The sequence below is a fragment of the Myxocyprinus asiaticus genome, chromosome 35 (genome assembly GCF_019703515.2).
Source record: "Myxocyprinus asiaticus isolate MX2 ecotype Aquarium Trade chromosome 35, UBuf_Myxa_2, whole genome shotgun sequence".
NCBI classification, from domain to species: Eukaryota; Metazoa; Chordata; class Actinopteri; order Cypriniformes; family Catostomidae; genus Myxocyprinus; species Myxocyprinus asiaticus.
This window is the reverse complement of record NC_059378.1, coordinates 31,452,502-31,473,550: the sequence shown is the minus strand read 5'-3', so window position 1 is coordinate 31,473,550 and position 21,049 is coordinate 31,452,502. Positions and strand designations below refer to the sequence as shown.

Below are 21,049 nucleotides of genomic sequence, written 5' to 3'. Positions count from 1 at the left end.
AAGTAACTTTTACTTGGTCATTTCCATTTAGAACAAGCTTTTAATGGTTGTTCCATTGATCCTGCACTATTCATTCAATTGTTTTCAATAAATATGTCTGTTAAATAATTGCTAATGTTGATTCAGTGAATGCGTGTCATGTTCTATATTTAATGTACAATGATCATAATTCAAGGCGAGCACGTCGCAGATAAATGCCCCATTTTAGTGGAATTTAGCATCGGATTTGGAATAGATTAAGTGTTTTAAATGGGTCGCATAAAACATTTTTTGTTTTAATTTTTTTTTACTGTTTTCTGAAGGTTGGTTTCTCTTTAGACTAGTCGGTTATAAAACTTCACTTTAAACGACAGTCAAATTAGTCGTAGCGCACATCCCTACTGTGAACTTGCCTACAGACACACTTACAGAACTTCCTGGATAGTTCAGAATGTCAAAATAAAAGCGTGAGGGTTTAAAAGTTTAAGGTGCATGATTGAGATATATTACTATATATTACTATTATAATATATTATTATTATTATGATTTGTTTTGAAAATCTTGCAAAAAAAAAAAAAAGGGGCTTCTTTTCTACTGATGACTTATACTGGAATTACTGTTAATTTTGCTGCTACATTATCCAATATACTAGTTAACTAGTATATACTAGTATAGTTTTCTTAATAAGCTGTGCATTTATATTTAAATAATGTGTAGTTAGAGGTTTGTGTTTCTTTACATATTAAAGAGCACACCCAATTAGTTCCACAAAATAATGTAAAGATATTCTAAACTGATTATGCAAAAAAAACAACACTGGTATCGGATCGGGATCGGCCGATACTGAATCGGATCAGAAGAGAAAATGTGGTATCGGTGCATCCCTAGTCATGATGTCATGACACAAAAACCAATGAGGTACTTTTATGAACTTTTGGCCTTAAAGGATTAGTTTACCCAGATATAATAATTCTCTCATCATTTCCTCTCATTTGCTGTCTCAAACTCGCATGACTTTCATTTGCAGAACACAAACGAAGACATTTTGATGGAGATAAGGGGCTCTATTTTCGTGACCACGCAAGTGGCCGTGGGTGGGAGTGCTTGCACTGTGTGTGTATAATTAATGAAGTGGTGCAAAGCTCAATTTGCTATTTTCCTGAAAAATAGGTCTGTGCTAAGACGTATGAGAAGCAGGTTTAATCTTTGCACAAAGTTGAAAATCAGTTCCTGCATTTGCAGTTTGGGGATTCCACCAGCAGATGATATGAAAGAGCTATTAATCACTTTTAAAACCATATGTGTGTCAGTAGATTAATATTATTATTATTATTATTATTAATAATAATGTTCATTTTGTATAGTGCCTTTCCAAAGCTCAAGGACGCTGTACAGAAATTAAACAAAACATTTAACAGTGAAAATTACAAATATTAATTACAAAACAATGAACAATGGAAGAGCAGCAAAACATCAAGCATTGAATGGGCATCTATCTAACACATGTAACACCATTAGGACTGCAGGTGAGACAGGCCGATAGAGAACACATACATCGCCGTCTGGAGACGGGAGGAAACACAGTCATCCTCTGTAGTATTTCACTGCTAAACACCATATGTCTGGAACGATGGCAGACAAAACGGGAGAAAGTTCAAAGCAGGGATGTACTAGTTATAGCGCAAAAGAACACAAGAAACAAATGGTCCATATTTGTATTATTCTAATGCATAACATAGAACCCATTTACTCTACCAAATTCTTATGAATGGTCTGTTTTCATTTATCACAATGTGCTTGACGGAGAATGGAATATATAAGAGGAAGATGGCGCAATAACCGGAGAAAAACCTCTGAATTAAATTGCACCTTACCCAGCCCATTAGCACTCTGCGTGCGCAATTTCACCAACCAACTTGCACCTAGACTCAGTCTATGCTTGAACTAAAATATCAAAGCTTCATGACCATGCCCACTGACTTTGCGCATATGATGTATCACATAGCGCTTCGATTAAGACTTAGCGCTCTTAAAATAGGGCCCATGATGTGAATATACATACAATCAATGGGGAACAACACTTTGAAGTTTCAAAAAGGACTCCAAAAAGGCAGCAAAAAGGTAATCCATATGACTCAAGCGATTTAATGCATGTCTTCTGAAGTAATACGATTGGTTTTAAACAGACCAAACACCTTTTTTTTTTTTTACATTTGCGGTCTCCTAGGCACGATCATGATTTGAAGCTTGATTACGCTCTGTGTAAATGATGAGAGAATTAACATTTTTGGGTGAACTATTCCTTTAAATGTTTAAAGGGGTTATGAAATGGGGAATCACATTTTCCATAATATTTAGACATATAATAGGTAACTGTACTATAAAAACATACTGTAAGTTTCAGAACTCAAAACTTCCCAGTGTAAAAAGAGCATTTATAGTTTCCACCCTGCTGAAACGTCTTGTTTTGAAATCTGTGCTCATTTGCATGGACAAGGCCCACAACATGTGTCATCGTCGTGGGTGTACTGTTAAGGAGAGAACGGCTAAAGTTACTGCTGCGAGGTGAGATGTTTCTTTTATTGAAAGATGCGGCAGTGCCAACTGTATTGCACCCTGCAGTAATGCTGGTAAGTAAACCCTTTATTTCTAATCTTTCATTTATCAGAGTGTTTGTTATAAACAGTAAGCCATCGTTTATCGCTAAGTAGAGGTCTGCAACCCAACCAGGACCCGACGGGACATGAGAACCCGTCGGGTTTCGGGCTGGTTTCGGGTCAGTTTTTCAATTAGGCCTTCGGGTTTGGTTTTTAATTTGTTAAAAAATAAACAGGACTACTGAACTTGTTCCGCGCTCTCACTCACAGCACTCGCGAATGGATGAGTTAGGGGCCGTTCACATCAAACGTGTTCTTGCCTGCATCTGCTCTGTTCATCATCTCATCATTGTTTTCCTATGTAAACACATGCTGGACAAATCTCTTTGACTGTTGCATTGCATCTCGCTGTTTCTTCAGCATCTTGTGCAGGACCGGCACATTTTTAGACACCATGCCAAATTAAAAAGAACTTCAAGTTTCAAAAAGGCATGTTGAGGATTCATTTGTTCATGAAGAACAAATGAACAATCCGAGTCTAGATTGTTTAGCGTAGGTTTTACTAAGATTCAATTATGAACAAGTTCAGGCTGCAGAGAGGTGACTGTTACATTGTTTAACATGTTAAACAATGTAACAGATGCACCAGATAAATAGATACACCAAGCAAAGTTTCAGCGCTTGATAAATGGTAAGGCAATTTCCCCCCCTTCTGCTCTAGTGTACCAAGGGGCTGCCGAGCCTTGTTAAAACTGTGTTTACAGTTACAACAATGTTACGAATGCTGCCTACAATGCTAACATAAACAGAGCCTATCACAACAGTACTTGCAAGGAGAAGGAATGAAAGACAGATATTGATTTTGGGTTTGGGCTTAAAATCACTCCTAATTAAATCAATACATAAATGGATGAAGAATATTTGTTTGAGTTGAATACTTGTATTATGTTTGAAGAAAGCAGAGTGAGCACCAGAACCGTCAGGCACAGGAACAGTTTTTCCCCCCAGGCTATCCATCTCATGAACAGTTAAAACTGCCCCTTTGAGCAATAATTAATGTGCAATACACAGCTTAGTCTTTTTATATTATCCAACACATCCTACCTCTTCTGCCATTACATTCCCTTGCACTGTACATAACCGATTTGTATTTAGATTTGCACTATATATATGTGTGTGTGTGTGTATGTATGTATGTATGTATATGTATATATGTGTATGTGTGTGTGTGTATGTATGTATATGTATATATATTCATATATGTGTATGTGTGTGTATGTATATATATATATATATATATATATATATATATATATATATTTTTTTTTATTAGTCTATTGTGTATTCTATATATACTTTTTTCTTTTCAATATTTATCTTTTTTTTCTTTCAATTTTAATTATTTTAAAAGTCTTGTTGCTGTTTTTGTATTGTTTTTGTATTGTTGTGTACTGAAAGCTCCTGTCACCAAGACAAATTCCTTGTAAGTGTAAGCATACTTGGCAATAAAGATCATTCTGATTCTGACTCTGAAATTAAATATATTACAGTGTAGTAGCTAATATACATGGTGGAGGGCATGGATACTATTTTTCCAATGCAATGACCTTAGCTAATCAGAACAGTGGGCGTTTACTTTCAAGTTTTAAAGGAAAAGCAGAGGGTCAGAATGATGATGGAAAATGATCATGTTTTACAAATATTTGACAATTTTTTTTAACATTATAAGCTAACCTCATGTAACAATAAAAATGTTTTTTTAAAACCATTTCATGACCCTTTTAAGAACACAAAAAAGCATCAGTTAATATAGGCACTAATGTTGAGTGAGGGGGCCTGGCTCGCTGTCCCAATTCATCTCAAAGGTGTTCAGTGAGGTTCAGGTCTGGGCTTTGTGCAGGCCAATCAATTTCTTCCACATCAGACTCAGTTAATTATTGCTACATTGACCTTGCATTGGGCATAGGGGCACTGTCATGCTGGAACAGAAAAGGGCCTCCAAAACTGTTGCAACAAAATTAGAAGCACACAATTCTCTAGAAAGTCACATTTGTCTTCATTGGAATTAATTGAATAGTCAAAACTGTTAATTAGAAGAGGATGCTCACAAATTTTATAGTGTTTATGTAGTGTATCTATTGAACACTCATAAAGTCACATATTAATATAAATATTAATAAACATTAAATAAACACTATTTTTAAAATTAAATATCTTTTAAAATAAATATTACATTAAAAATTATTACATAATTTTGTAGCTGTAATTTTTAAGCTTACCACAGTCGCCTTCGGCTTGCTCACTGGGTTTCTAAACACAATTATTTTTAAATTATTTTTAAACAATTCACAATCGTATTTGATCAAACTACACAAGGAAGACATAGATATTACAGCTTCATTTTCTGTTAATACATGATTTTTCTGTAAAGCTGCTTTTAAATGATGTGTGTTGTGAAAGGCGATATACAAATAAAATTGAATTGACGGAACAACAGTAATTCTCCTTAGACACTTTATTCCCCTTTCTGGACTTTTTTCTGTTACTCTATTATTTAAAATAAACACCTCTTCGAGACCTGACACCACATCCACTGTGTCTGTCTCTTGCACACCTCACCATAGTAGCCTTCAAATATTTCTCAATTAACATTCCTTCAAGTTATTTTAAGACAAGCAAAAAGTCAGTAATAAAAAAAAATTAAAAGCAATACTTTTTTTTTTTTTTTTTAAATATATGACAAAGATATAATGAAAGTAAAAGAGTAAGTAAAGAGTAATTTACCTTTTTCAGGTATCTAACAGCAGCACTGAGCTCAAGTAAATATTCCAAAAAGTAAACCAAACAAATTAAATTTAAATTAAATTACTTAAATTACTGTCATAGTCTTTGCTAATAATGATTTGATGCTGTCAGAGTTTGACTGAAAAGCAGGCCCATCATTCAAATTAGCTAGACAGTTTTTCTTTCTTTAGGCATAACTTTTATGTTTGATTACCACTTTAATGATCAGATTGTTTTTTTTTTTGGTTTTTTTTGTCTCACCTGTTTAAATTGACTTTTTACATTAAAACCTCTCTTCAAGACGAACATTTTGGCCAAACACAGCTGCATTGCTGCAAAGCCTGATTGCTCTTCACAGAGCATGGACGCAAATACACATGAGCATCAGTCAGACAGTGTAATAGGTACCGAATTAAGTCAGCACTCTGTGCTTCTGATACAGTAGCACTTTTTTTATTTAAGTATTGACTTGCTATTGAAGTACCAGTACATTTGACATCCCTAGGCCGAAGAAACATACAGCAACTGTACATGAAAAATTAGCCTACTACTGTCTTTATATTTACCTCCCAAGAAAAGATAACTTCTGCGCTGGGCATAGAGGGCACTCAACGTGAAGCAGGTGAAGATGACCGAGGTGCCCAGAAAAGCCATCACAATGATACTGTAAACAAACAACAGAACAGGGTACTGTACTCAACATAACACATTACCTACAACCTTTTATAAAAGAAGAGAATCTAAATCTCCAATTAATAATACAATTGAACCAATTACCAAGCATTTGTGAAATATTATCAGATCGACAATGATCAAAATTGCTAAATGTTTAGTGAAAATTAATGTCAGACAGATGCGAGATGTGTGCAACCAATGAGTTGTTGTGGATTTTAAAGACTTATGTAGAGAAAACATGAAGCAGTGTTCCTTTCACAAATGAAATAATGCACACTCAAAAATCACTCTCTCCACTTCCAGATAAGTAACAACATTTCAAAGAATCATATCAACAAGCTAATGCATCACCCTCACAACTGACCTCAAGTGTTGTACCTTGAGAGCTTGGCAGTACAACACTGTAAATGTTGTTGAACTTTGTATGACAAACTGCTTGCTATGTTCCTCATTTGTAAATCGCTTTGGATAAAAGTGTCTGCTAAATGACTAAATGTAATACATCTTGTGTTCACAATATACAAAAACCTTATTGAAACAACTTTACAGTGGAGTGGTAACTACATGTAAATTTGTTTCTCTCAACAGTGACCAATGAGCGAGTCGACAACCCAGAATGGAAATGGAGCAGAGAAATAGCACAATGCTTTGATCCCCTCACATACAGTACCCCTTTTTAAAATTCATTATTTTAATACATTTGTCTTATACGGTTAAATGTCTTACAGGTTTCCAGCGCAGCTATTTTAGCGTCAGGCTGATTGTTTTTAAAATCAGTTCAATAGAAAGTTTGTGAGACACTGTGATCAGGGAATATTACCTTGGGTTAATGGTAATGATGTAGTCCATGAGTGGGCCAAGTCCAAGACCTGCACAACACACAGAGTAATTGTTACTGTAAACATGATCTTCCAAAGGAAGCGCTCTAGGATGGGCTGATGGTATGAAAATCTCACCTGTGAAGAAAGCAAACGCAACCAGTATGGCCAGCCTTTTCTTCTCAGTCTGAGGGCTGTGCGGGGTCATTGCAAGCCAGCCCATCATGGCCAAAGAGCCCAGCAAGATCAGTCCACCCTGAAACACATTATCATAATAGTTAAAGAATCATAATCATAAAAGAATCAGGAGTCAGGGTTTAGTCCAGTTAGCCTCTGTAGATGCTGTGACTGCACAATTGTGACAGCCATTCCAAAGTAGTTGTGTATTCTGACAAAATATTTTTTCCCAAACATGAATCCAACTTATAAAATGCAAATACAGTTGCTATAAAAAGTCTACACACCCCTATTAAAATTGTAGGTTTTTGAGATGTAAAAGATGAATCTAAGATAAATGATGTCAAATATTTTTTTCAACTTTAATGTGATAATGCAATCAACCAAATTCAAGTGAACAACAAACAGAAACTCTTTAACAGAAAACAATAAAAATAAAGACAATAACCTGGTGTGCACACCCCTCAATACTTGGTTGAAGCACCTTTTGCTTTTAATACAGCAGCCATTCTTTTTGAATAACAGTCTATCAACTGCTTGATTTGTCCATTTTTTTCCCCCACTCTTTCTTGCAAAAAAGTCTAGATTGATCAAATTGAGAGGGGATTTCCTGTATACAGCCCTCTTCAAGTCATTCCACAAGTTTTCGATTGGATTTAGGTCTGGGCTCTGACTGGGCCATTCCAAAACGTTGATCTTCTTCTTCTGAAGACATTCCTTTGTTGACTTAGACTTTTGTTTGGGGTCATTATCGTGCTGAAAGATGAAATTAGTCTTCATCTTCTGCTTCCACTTTCTAAGTTCTTGTGCCAAAATGGACTGATATTTGGCACTATCCACGATTCCTTCTATCTTGACTAGTGCCCCAGTCTCAGCTGAAGAGAAGCAGCCCCATTGCATGATGCTTCCACCACCATGCTTCACCGTAGATATGGTGTTGTTTGGGTGATGAACAATGTTTTTTTTGTGTTTTTTTTTTTTTTGCGCCAAACATACCTTTTAAAATTATGGCCAAAAAGTTCAATCTTGGTTTTATCATACCATAAAACTTTTTGCCACATGGGTGATTGGATGTATGTTTTGGCAAAATTTGTGAGTAATGGCTTCCGTCTTCCCCATAGCCTAGACAAATAGAGAATACGAGATATTGATGTCACATGCAGCGAGTGACCAGTACTTGCCAGATATTATTGCAGCTCCCTTAATGTTGCTGTAGGTCTTTTGACAGCCTCCCTGATAAGTTTTCTTCTTGCTTTTTCATCAATTTTTGATGGCCGCCCTGTTCTCTGGAATGTCATTGTGGTGCCCCATTTTCTCCACTTGTTGATGATGGCCTTCACGGTGTTCCATAGCACATCTAATGTTTTGGAAATTCTTTTGTACCCCTCTCCTGATTGGTACCTTTTAACAATGAGATCCCGCACTTCCTTTGTAAACTCTTTGCAGACCATGGCTTCAGCATTAAGATGCAGCCAAGAAAATGCCAAGAAAATCCTACAGAAACAGCTGATTTGTATTCAGGGTTAATCAGAATCACTTAAGTGATTAAGAATGAAGATTATAATTACTTTTGAGTAAGAGTTTGATGTGACTGGTTAATCCAAACAGAGTTACATGCCCCATTATAAAAGGGTGTGCACACTTATGCAGCCAGGTTATTTTGTTTTTAGTTTTTATTTTAAAATTTGTTTGTTCCTTGAATTTTGTTGATTTTAATATCACATAAAAGTTGGAAAAAGATCTGACATAATTTATCTTGGATTTATCTTTTACATCTCAAAAACCTGCAATTTTAACAGGGGTGTGTAGACTTTTTATAGCCACTGTATTTCATTATATTCAGGGACTGAAATTTATTTCTGAAAATCGGGGGGAATTACCCCCTTACATGGCTCAAATGGGGGGATTTTTGCACTTTAGGGGGAACAAAGTTTGTAATACTAAAACATCTGAAATTTAACAACAATCTCACCTAAATCTCACGGGGGCTACTTTTCTCAATTCTTACCTCGTTTTAATCAGATGGAGTTATATGTAGCCTAATTATGACTCATCTCTTCAGTCACTTTCCCAGCAAGATGTGATGCAATCATGTGCTAAATTACATTTATATTTCTGTTCTTGGCAGATACCTTCAAAAAAATAGCCTACTTTAACAAATGGGCAGTTAACCCAAAATAAAAATGTCTGTTACCATTACTCACCCTCAAGCCCAGAGGCGCAAAAACCATATATGCAATGTATGTAATGCATAGGGGCACTAGTAGGTAACACATACATCCTCGAAAATGGGTAGTTGTGCCCCTACTCAAGCCTGTATGAATTTCTCTCTTTCGAGGAACACAAAATGTGATATTTATCATAAATGTCAATCACCATTCACTGTCATCTCCTTTTGAGTTCCATTGAAGAAAGAGAGTCATACGGGTCTGCAAAAACATAAGGGCAAGTAATGATGACACCATTTTCGTTTTTGGGTGAACTATTTCTTTAAGACAGGGTTTCCCAAACCGGGGTTCGTGAGAGAGTGTGAAGTTGCATATCAAAATATTTCCTTCATTTACCGATTTTTAAAAACATAGATGGATAATTCAAAATGTTGTCTGTGATTTGACAAATAAAAAAAACAACAACAAAGAACACAACTTAAAGCAAGCACATAAATTTTCCTTTTAAACCACCTAGTGTCTATGGCTTTAAAGCCCTTTTCTCACCGTCGACTGCATGAGAGTGCGCACTTTAAAAGTAATTAACCTTTATTAACCTGACATTATTTGCCCTGTAGTCCTGAAAAGCAATAGGTGATGGCTGCACCTCCTTGGCCTTTACTGTTAATCAACCGCTTGTGCGTTGGTTCTAGAGCTCCTTGGTTGGTTCTTTTCACTGCTGAACAGACCAGTTGAAGGAGGCTTCTGATGGATCTTAACCCTCTGGGGTCGACTGCTGGATTTTTTCCTCATAACAGCGGAAACAACTTACAACACTCCGTCATTTTTGGGCATACAGATAAGTGGAAGACATCATTAGAGACTATAAAGGGTCTACTTTTATTTGTGTACACTCACAATAACAACAAAACTTTGTGCTTTTGTAAAATAAAGAAAATAAACACGGTGCGCTTTCAGCCGTCTCCGTGAGCATCTTTCTGAAACATGTCACAAAAATGAACAAACTCCGCGAATACTTATCACACAAACATGAAACATATGTCTGAAGAAAGCTTAAAATGTCTACTTTTAAATAAAATGATTCAAATTTAAAACAAATATTCTTCTGCAATGTAATCTGTGAAACAAAGTGATGTACAGTTTCACCTGGCTCAGCTAATTATCGCTAATGTGATCACACCCACAAGCAGAGCGCGCTATTCATACGGTAATGTGCTGAGGTGATCAATGTAAATGGTAAACGCCCCCGACAGTGCCTTAAAAAGCATCAAGTTCATTCACTTTCCTGCGCGTTTGGAAGATGGCACGCTACACAGGTGAGGAAACTCCTGGATAGTGACGAAGAGTTCACATTTTCCTCAGAAGAAGAGCGGGAATCCGACGAGGAACGTTTGCATTTTGAGCGACTTGATCCAGCCGAGGATACAATTTCGAATAAGTCTTTACTTACATATTATTTGACATGCTATTTTATATAAACATGTACATATTTTACTAGTTGGACTATTTCCAGACTTGCCAGCCAGGATTCAGAGTATTGAAATTTGAAACATGTCCTAATAGGCAAGTTTTAGTTACATTTAAATGTTATTTCGGCTAAAGCAGGTATTTAAATTGCATACTGTATGATATCAATATGATATAAAAATAATATGAATGTTTAGATTATATTTTAACGAGTGTTTATGCTGCCTCATTATCATCAACGAAGCTTGTGCTTGCAAATATCTGTTCGGGTGTAAATGTGTAAAATGTGCTGTAAATATGCCCATATTAGAAAATCAGCATATTAGAATGATTTCTGAAGGATCATGTGACACTGAAGACTGCAATAATGATGCTGAAAATTCAGATTTGATCACAGGAATAAATTGCATTTCACAATATATTCAAATAGAAAAGTTATTTTAAATTGTAAAAACATTTCACAATATCACTGTTTTTGCTGTATTTTGGATCAAATAAATGCAGCCTTGGTGAGCAGTAGAGACTTCTTTTTTAAACATTAAAAAATCTTACTGATCTAAAACTTTTAGACAGTTGTCTAGGTCTAACGTTTTTAAGTAAAGTCTTTATGTAAAGAAAATGTATAGTCAGATTACTTCTTTTAACTTAAACTTGATTTTGTGAATAAGCGACAAACAATACATTCAATCATTAAGTCTCCTCACATTCATTCTCTCTCTGGGGAGGAGTCTTTGTCTCCTCAGGTGTGAATCACATCAATAATCATGATCATCCACGCCTCCTCGCATATGGCCTTTCTAACACTAAAAGTGTCTTACAAAAGTTAAATGACTATATTGTTTTGTATGAATGAGTGATCAGGATGGTTTTCACATCATTTTTGTAGCAAAAACTCTAGGCTACAAGATCCAGTTCTCAAACGTCTTGTGAACAAATGTTTAGTATGTGTTATATGGCCTTATTTCAGTGACTTAATTTTTGTTTTTCAAAAACCACGCATAAACGTTATTTTGTCAAAAATACAAACATGTACATACATGCTGTTTACATATTATTGTAGCCCAGTTTGTGCTGAATACAGTGTTATCAGACTTTAGCCATTAATATGTTTTTAAGCAACTGAAAAAAAATCACAAATATCAAGGCATGTCAAAACTTGTTCATGGCCCAAAACACTCTCAGAACCCAGAGGGTTAAAGGTGTCAGTTAGGCGGCCGCCTAATATTTAATTGCAAGGCTGCCGAAACTTAAAATACACGCTAATGTATAATTTCCTAAAAAAATATATAAATATAATGTTTCATTCTAGATGCCTATTCTAGAACACAAACTTGAGGTAAATTTGATAGCATGATCATAATGTGAAGATAACACTAGCCAACATCATATTAGTGTTGGCATATCACATAGACAAGCTAGTATCAGTTATCAGCTGCTGTGTTTCTATTGGTTCTTTATTAGTCAGGCATCGTAAGAGTAGTCAAACTGCAGGACTTCAACCCAAAATTTCTCACAGTGTCATAACTTTGTCGGAGGCTAAAGATCATCGCAAGGGCAATTAACTGGCTGTTGGTGAGCATGACACACTAAATGATGTAAGACTGACAATTTTGCCCTACGACGATAGAAATCCCTTAGGATTCCCGAAATTGGTCACAGAAGGCAGAATCATACCAAAAATTGTACAGTCTGAATTGAGCTTTAAACATTGTTTACCTCACAAAAGGCTGTTCTTTTGTTTAAACTATCTCTAAGTCACAAGGACTTGATATTACTATATACACTACTGTATGTTCACCTTCAGTGCTTGGCCCCTAATGAAGCCATCTACACTGAATGCACAGTACAGTTAGACCATATGCATGTTGTTGTTAAGGAGGTGACTGTCCAGTACTCTAGAATTGCTACAGATCTGTGGTGAAGATATATAGGAGACCAAGTTTTCTTTCTCACCTGAAACAGTCTTGTGATAACGTAGATGTACGAGCCGGCGGCCGCCACCAGCAAACTCACAGCCAGACTGGCGTACACATTCTTCAAGTGCTGCTGGGTCGAGCGAGAGCTGTTGAGAGTGAGAGAGACAGATTTTATTATTCAGAAAGAAAAATACTTTTTACAGTAATTACAAAGCATCAGGCCATTTAGAGATGAAAACATTTACATTAACGATAATAAATGAAGTAATAACTACCATCAATAGGTTTTGATAACTGCAGAGGCCCCTGACACATGATCCAAAGCTCATATTTTATTGGTCAGGGCATTTCATCACTGGCCGAAAAAAAAAGAAAAGTGACACACACACTGTAACAAAAATCGCTTTGTTGGTGCGCAAATGTTCACTCTAGGTGTGAATGGCTTTGAAAATTCATATTTGGTGTGCAAAGACCTTTATTTTGTCAAACAGTTATGGAATGACATGATGGGGAGTAAATAATGACAATTTTCATTTTTGGCTGAACCATCCCTTTAACACATTAACTATGGAAAGTGCTTAAAAAAAAAAAAAAAAACCGTGCACAAAACACTAATTGGCTGTCAAGTGCAATTGAATTCAGAGGATGATCTTCAGTTATTACGCCGTCTGTGTTCTATTATATACTCCAGTCCCTGTCAAGCAACATCGATAATAATAAAGACAGCCTATTCATAAGAATTTGGTAGTATAAATGAGCTGTAATGCATCAGAAGTACAGAAATATGGACCATTTGTGTTCTTTTGGGCATCAGCTAATTTCTGTACAGCGTCCTTGAGCTTGGGAAAGGCACTATACAAAATAAAGTTATTATTATTATTATTAATCATCATGTTGATCTACCGATATGCAAATCATGGCTAGTGATTGTCAGGGACATCATTTAATGCTCCACAATATTTTCAGAGTTTGGACATGAACTTAATTACCACTTGTTAGTGGAATATCCAAACTGCAAATGCAGGAACTGAGTTTAGATTTTGCACTGAGAACAGACGTGGTTCTCAGAAGTTTTAGCACAATGACCAATTTCTCACGAAAGTAGCAAATTGCGCTTTGTCCCACAGTTTGTGCACATGCACACAGATAGCACAAACACTCCCACCCATGCCCACTAGCGCTTTGCGCTGGCATGAAAATAGGATGTGATGCTGTGCACGGTCACTGCACGTAGCACTGCGCATAGCCCAGTCACGAACATAAAGCCCATAGAGTGGAAACTAATGAAAACAACACTGAATTGAAAATAAGACAGAAATAAAAAGTAAATTAAAATGCAAAACTATAATAACCTTGCATGACACACTTACATTTGAGAGAACTTAAAGAGAGCATCAAAGTTTATGTTGCGATCAAACACATTCATTTTTCTTCTGCTTTAATGATCTTGCTCACAGGAAACCACCTACAAAAAGACAGAGAAAATAAGACATTTTATAAAATGAAGACAGAAACAGAATCTCAATGAAGCTCAAGAAACTTACTGAAAGTTGAGTGATTTTCTTTACATTTTTACTAGGGCTGCACAATTAATCGAAATAAAATCGAAATCACGATATGACCTTGTGCGATTATTAAATTGTAAAGGGCTGCGATTTAATTAAATAAATAAATAGTCTGCTCCCTTCAAAGGTTATTTGCGCTGCTCTGTCCAGTCTATATTAAGTTAGAGCATTGTTACAGTATTTTCAGAGCGGTTCTGTGCTCCACAACTCCATCTCATGCTTAGAGTAACTGAAGTGCTCAGAGTTCGGTTCCGTTTGCTTACGTGTGCTAAATGCTTTATTTACACCAAACCGGTACGTCCTGCATGAAGCGTTTTTTTATTATTTTCTGTGGTAGCAGCATCTCTGTCTCCGCAAGGCACAGGTATCATAATAATAATGCGGAATACAAGATGGGGTATAATTCAAACATCATTATTAAATGACTGCTGAGCAAACAGCATTAACAGTAACACCTGTGGAGTCCAGAAACATGGGCTCTTCCTCCATTCTCCTGTCATTTGTTTATCTCACGAGAGAGCGTGTCGCCCTTATTTCACTCCCCGTGGAAACAGGTGAAAGCGGAACTAATATTACCAACATCCAACAAAATGAAAAGGAAGAAACGTACATATAATAAATCTATATCAAATATTTAGTTATTATAATATAATGCATTTCTAAATTAAATATAATAAAATAATGAATAAAAGTTATTAAATGAAATGGTGACAAATTTTGATTCTGTGTGCGTCATGTTTAGAATACATTAGGTTAATTATAGGCTACACCACAGGCCTATTTTTTCTATCCTATTTGTTTTTTTTTTTTTGTTTTTTTACATCATAACTGTTATTGGTTAAACTTCTTTACTGAACAGCTGTCATATTAGATCAATGGCTAATGCACGACTGCACGTCGTGAAATACGCGCAACTTTTCAGCGCATTTTTTTTCTCTCTCATAGATTTGGCTTAGTCTACCTGTTAATTATTTTCAACAATGTCCTGACTGTTTTAATATGTTAAGTAACTTTTACTTGGTGATTTCCCTTTAGAACAGGCTATTAGGGTTGTTCCATTGATCCTGCACTATTCATTCAATTGTTTTCAATATATATGTCTATTAAATATTCGCTAATGTTGATTCAGTGAATGCGTGTCATGTTCTATATTTAAAGTACAATGATCATAATTCACGGTGAGCACGTCGCAGATAAATGCCCCTTTTCAGTAGAATTTAGCATCGGATTTGGAATAGATTAAGTATTTTAAATGGGTTGCATAAAAATTTTTTTTAAAACTGTTTTCTGAAGGTTGGTTTCTCTTTAGACTAGTCGGTTATAAAACTTCCGTTTAAACGACAGTCAAATTAGTCGTAGCGCACATCCCTAATCATAATCGCAGTTCAAATCGCAATCACAATATTTTTAAAAATAATCGCAATATGACTTTTTGTCCAAATCGTGCAGCCCTAATTTTTACATACCATTTAAAAAAAGGTGCCAAATTCCAACAATAAGAGTGAAAAAAAATAAAAAAATAAAGATAAAAGAAACAAAACTGTATGTTTCATTTACTTGGAATGTAAATGTTATGGACATAGGTAATATGGTTACTGTCTCTTTAAGAAGATCGGGCTTGAGTGCATGATACAATATTGAAGCGCAGTTTGTTTAGTTGAGTTTAATATTTTGAGTGCTGTGAAATCCCATTATTTTCATACCGTCTTGGGCTGTTGCATCTGTATTCATTTACTTGAAAGTATTCTTTTATATTGTTGACAATGTTGTAATTTTGCACTGCAAGGAATGAGGTTTCCTCTCTTACAGCCCACTCTTATTTGTTTGCTGCATCCGCTGTAATATGGAACGCAGTTTGATCCCTTATTTACCGGATGATATGGACGATCGGACACTTATGCGATACATGACTTAAAGTTTATTAATCAACATGCAGGCCTGCTCGCTCAATTTATGAGCGGCCCACCGGGAACTCTCCCGGTCCTCCCAGGCTAAAAAAAACAAAAAAAACAAAAACAAAAAAAAAAAAAACGACTTGCTTGACCAACACAAAACGGGAGTCGTTTTAAAGCTTAAAAGCTGGACTTTACTATGCATTTAGGCAATATAATCAACTCTGAACAGGTGCTTTTTAAATTGCTGACAAATTAGAAGTGTTCTATTATCATAACTTATGTAATATGATTATTTATTGTACACAATACTGTGAAACATACAGCCAAAACATCAGACAAATTGGAAAGTTCTCAGGTAGAATAACAGAAACATTGTGTCACTTGCATACCAAATATATATTGCGTAAAGCCCAGAGTTCATTTCAAGTCCTATTATTGACACATTTCAGCCTATGATGCTTGTGTTGCAAATTAAAGAGTTCCACTTGCGATTTACTGCTCTGACAAGTGTAATCACCAGTTCCCATTCAAACCAATGTCCCACGTTAACATGGGCAAACATGTTACCCTGTGAAACTGTTAAAATCACTCTAAAAATTGTGTCAGATTTATTGGAACAGACATTGATGAAACAAAGCGGGTTAATAATGATACCAACATTTTTTATAATGTGTAAAACGTATTTTCTTTGCTCCTTGACAATTTACATTAAACGAATCTGTTGAAAAGGCAAGTAAAATTATTCACGTGCACACGCAAATCCCCAGTTAACATGATCCCCAGTTGATCCATAACACCGGCATATTTATGGCCACATAAGCCGCGTTCTCCGTGAGAAACCCTAGGTGTGTTAAACCACTTTCTCTTAATTCCTTAAACTGCATAAGGAAAACAGTACTCTCATTTGCATGATGTTTCAAAACTCCACTTCTGCAAAAACCCTGGAACAATCCATTTACTTAAGTGCATGTAAACAGGGTCATTGATTGAGCAAATTAAGATATGCTTACTTTCCCTTGTATGGGGAAATGTTTGCAGGTTAAATGTCTGTCATGAATTCAGAAAGAGAGTCACTATATGTGCATGAACAGAACAGCACCAGAACAGTACTGCACTTCCTCAATTCACTCTTTCACTTTCAGTCTACATCATGCTCCATGAATCATTTCACATCAATAGCATAACGAAAATGCACTGGCTATTAAAAAAATTGTGTGTACACTGCAGGGCTCAATAGTAAGATTTATTTTTTCTTTTTGTTTTTTGCTGGTCTGGTCGGGCCAGTAATTTGCACTGGCCCCACCACAAAAAATAAATAAAAATAAAAGAATACATTTTATATTTAGTCTAGCTATTTTCTTTATGTGTGAGAAAAATATATTTTATTTTTTACAAAGATAACTGGAAATCGTACAACTACAAATGCAACTCATGTTAACAATTTATGTAACAATGTAACAAGCTATGAACTCACGCTGGAAAATGATACGACGTAGGGTGCAAAGGTCTTAATCTTTTGACTGCGCTATACTTACCAGCTAGATAATGTTTCCTTAGTGACATATTTAATTAGCAACAATTTTAATGCATCAAAATCCAAATGTACATGATCAACAAATTACATAAGATATTTGTGAAAGCACAGCACTGGCCCGACAGAGTAAGGGACATTTCCGTCAACTTACCTACAACTGTATTACACTGGCCCTGGGCCCAACTAAATGACCAGCAAAAACACTGACTGTGCCACTTACCTTAAGTACTTTAAAAAGAAAAATTCGACGAGTAAACACATAGAATCTAACGTCACTATTTCTGTGTACTGAAGATATGAAGAGCGATACATTTGAGGTCGTGATTGAGATTAACTCATATGGACTACACGAATTATATATAAAGATACAGTCAGATTCAAGAGTTTAATGAATTGTTGAAATTTATCTGATTAGTTTTCACACCGTCTGACTGTGACTCGTGTTTGAATCTATTTGACTAACGTATTACGCGCTTTTTGCTCTTTCTCACTCCTTGCGTCAGCTGTACTTATAAATCTGATCATCAAACATATTATTTCTTATCATCATTCAATAATAAAGTAGAATTTATTACCATAAACTGGGAAAGTGTTTGTCTTTGGTCTGTTCTCTTCCTGAAGGCCTATGAGTTTAGATTCAACTGCTCCGTCACACACAGTGTTACCAACAAACGAGATGACGTCACCAGCGTCACCAACGTGATGACGCTATACGGTCGCCAACCAGAGCCATTCTACCAAGTTAACCTACAGTTAGCAACAAAATGCATGGGCGAGGAGACAACAGACAAGAAGCCGTTTCTTAAATGGATGTCTATGTAGGAGATGCTTCAGTGTGCTGAATAAACTGCTTTTGTGAGGAAACAGTGCATCATTTAATGAACTGCCCGCTAATGTTCAACATGTTTTACATTAAACAATCCCTTTGGAGTGTACTATGTGTGGAGTTTACTACGATAAAATTGCTGTTTTATAAGAGAAGACGCGGACAATTTTGCGACAGGAAGGTGTCAGTTTACGGCTCTCCCCATACAGTTGTATGCGGTAGACCAGCACATCCGGGAATTTTGGTTTGCAACACGTACCCGCCCCTTTTTGGGGGAAAACAAATTTCACTGCATTAGCACTCAGGTGCTCTTTTGTCCAATTTTCATTTGCCGCATCTCTCTCTCATCTTAGGATACGTTTACACGACAACGATGTACTAAAAACGGAAAAGTTTTTCTTTTCGCGTACAGACGACAACGTTGTCAAAACGATACCCGTTCACACGGATCCACGAAAACGACTAAAAATGCTGTATTATGCATGCCAGGCCAGTAGTTGGCGATGTCACTTTGTAAAGAAAGACTACGCGCCTGCGCACATAAGCATTCTTCCACAGAGCGGTGAATACAAACAATGAAGATGGCGATCGCTGGTCGTAGTAGTGATGTAGTAAATCTACACTTTGCTGGAGAAGTGTCAATAAACTCAATCTTGAGCAGCACAAACACAGTCCTGTAGTCCGCCATTGTTGTTTTGAAGTACTCGCGCGCATGCCTATAGACTGAACACGTAATACGCGTGCGCATGGCGTCATCGTTTTTATATGTTTACACGGAGACGATAACGGCATCGTTTTCAAAAACTTGCACTTTGAAACCTGTTTTCAAAAGTTTGCGTTTTCAGCAGAAGCACTTGGCTCACAAACGGAGGTTCTTCCATACTCATTGGATTTCTTGCGTCGTTTCGTACTCTTTTTGGTTGTTGGCACTACACGTGATGCTTAGTGGTACTGTGAAAACGGCTGATTTTTCTTAAAACAGAAAGGGTCTGTCTTCGGTGGAGGAAAATGGAGGGCATGTAATCAGTATTTAGTCTCATTTATTTGGAACCCTGAAATCACGATGCATCAAAGTTAGCTAAGGTTAGCATTAACGTGTTAGCCTAACGTAGCGACAGGCTTTTAGTAATTTAACCACAGGGATAGTATTTGTAGCTAGCTATCTGCCCATAGCATATAATTGTTAATTAGATATAGCATTAGCTAAATTAGCTCTTGGCTGATATGAAATGTTTTCCACACACACAAGTGTGTGGAGATGCAGGGTCCAATAGCTTCCAGTTACCTTCCCTTCGTATAGCTTGGAGCCATAAAGCCCTTCTATCAGGATGTTTTTTAAGACATGGTAGGGGAACAAATCACAGATCAGCGTTTTTGGATTTAATGTTGGTGCAACCAACTACACAGCAACTCTCCGGCATAGCATTATTCATTTAAACCAGTTTGTATGAAGTGTTTACGCTTTTGCCGTCTATGCGGTACACAGGATTTTACCCCCAGAAGGGGGCATGGTGATGAGAGCTTACTCTGGATGACGTATTGTCGGTCTGGTGTAGCTGTAAACGGTTACTAGGCTATATCCCAAATGGCACCATAAACCCTTGCGGTCCTCCTCTGAGTCTAGTCTTTGGTGACGTAAGCAAGTACAGACCGATGGGGCGATAGTCAGCAGGTGCATGAGAGTGATAAAAGTGTGCATTTAGGACAGACTTCAATCAAATGTTTTTATAAATTATGTTCTTTGTATACACACAGTTTTACAAAGTATTATTTTAAAAGTCATGGCATTGATAGAAAGGGTAAAGGAACACATATAAAAAGGAGAACATAGATGAACATAGATCTCACACACTGCCATAGATGGCAAAAATCATTATATTTATACACAGCCACAATTTTGCAGGTATATTGCCAGTAGACTGAATGTTGCTATATCAATAAATACTGTATATGCATTCTTACAAGCTATAGCTATGTACAGGACAATACTCTCTCATGCCTTAACATTTTAGAGACTCACAATAATATTAAAATCCTCTTTGATGCAACGACAAAGGTTTAGTGTTCGATTACTTTTAAGAACGTAAAACTTCCTCAAGAAAAACTATTCAATAAAAACTGAATAGGTGTAGTTCCATCAATAGAAATCTGAATAAAACAAAGATTTAGACTAAGAAGTGATACTTTATACACAAGATAAGCAAGTGATCCATCATTGACAGTCAGGGAAAAAATGATTACTGAAATCAATATTTAATCCGCCATGTCCGCCGTGTTGTTTCCTCTGGCATGGAAGCTCAAGTCCACTGTGATTGGTCGAGAGGATCAGCAGCAGGGCCTGTTGGGTAGAGGACTGCTGTGGAGCTTCCACTGATGCTGGCTTGGCCGAAGGGTGCAAAGGGGGTGCTCATGAGCACCCTTCTGAGTGTTAAAATGTCAAATGGGACACTCTACGGTCTCGTGGACTTCACAGGAATGCTCAAATGGAGGCCCTGATGTCAACATCAAGCGTGCCATTTGGGACAGGGCCTTACTGTCGTAACACGCTAGTTGACCATTAGGCTCTCTCCTATGGTAAAAATTACCTCAGTATATAAAGATCACTGCCGACCCTGTGTTCCAAATGGCATAAATTATAGGTGTGTTC

General features: G+C 36.5%; 1 protein-coding gene across 1 annotated transcript in view; it reads right to left on the bottom strand.

Annotated features, from left to right (window-relative positions):
- tegt (testis enhanced gene transcript (BAX inhibitor 1)) overlaps nt 1-18,315 on the bottom strand; it is a 39,338-nt gene extending 21,023 nt beyond the window's left edge. The window contains exons 1-6 of the mRNA XM_051672383.1: nt 18,152-18,315; nt 13,953-14,047; nt 12,620-12,728; nt 6,993-7,110; nt 6,857-6,905; nt 5,928-6,025 (exon numbers count right to left, since the gene is read on the bottom strand). Of these exons, the coding sequence (XP_051528343.1) occupies nt 5,928-6,025; nt 6,857-6,905; nt 6,993-7,110; nt 12,620-12,728; nt 13,953-14,008 (430 nt within the window). The 5' untranslated portion in view covers nt 14,009-14,047; nt 18,152-18,315. The remainder of the gene's footprint in view (nt 1-5,927; nt 6,026-6,856; nt 6,906-6,992; nt 7,111-12,619; nt 12,729-13,952; nt 14,048-18,151) is intronic.
- Between the last annotated feature and the right edge of the window lie 2,734 nt (nt 18,316-21,049).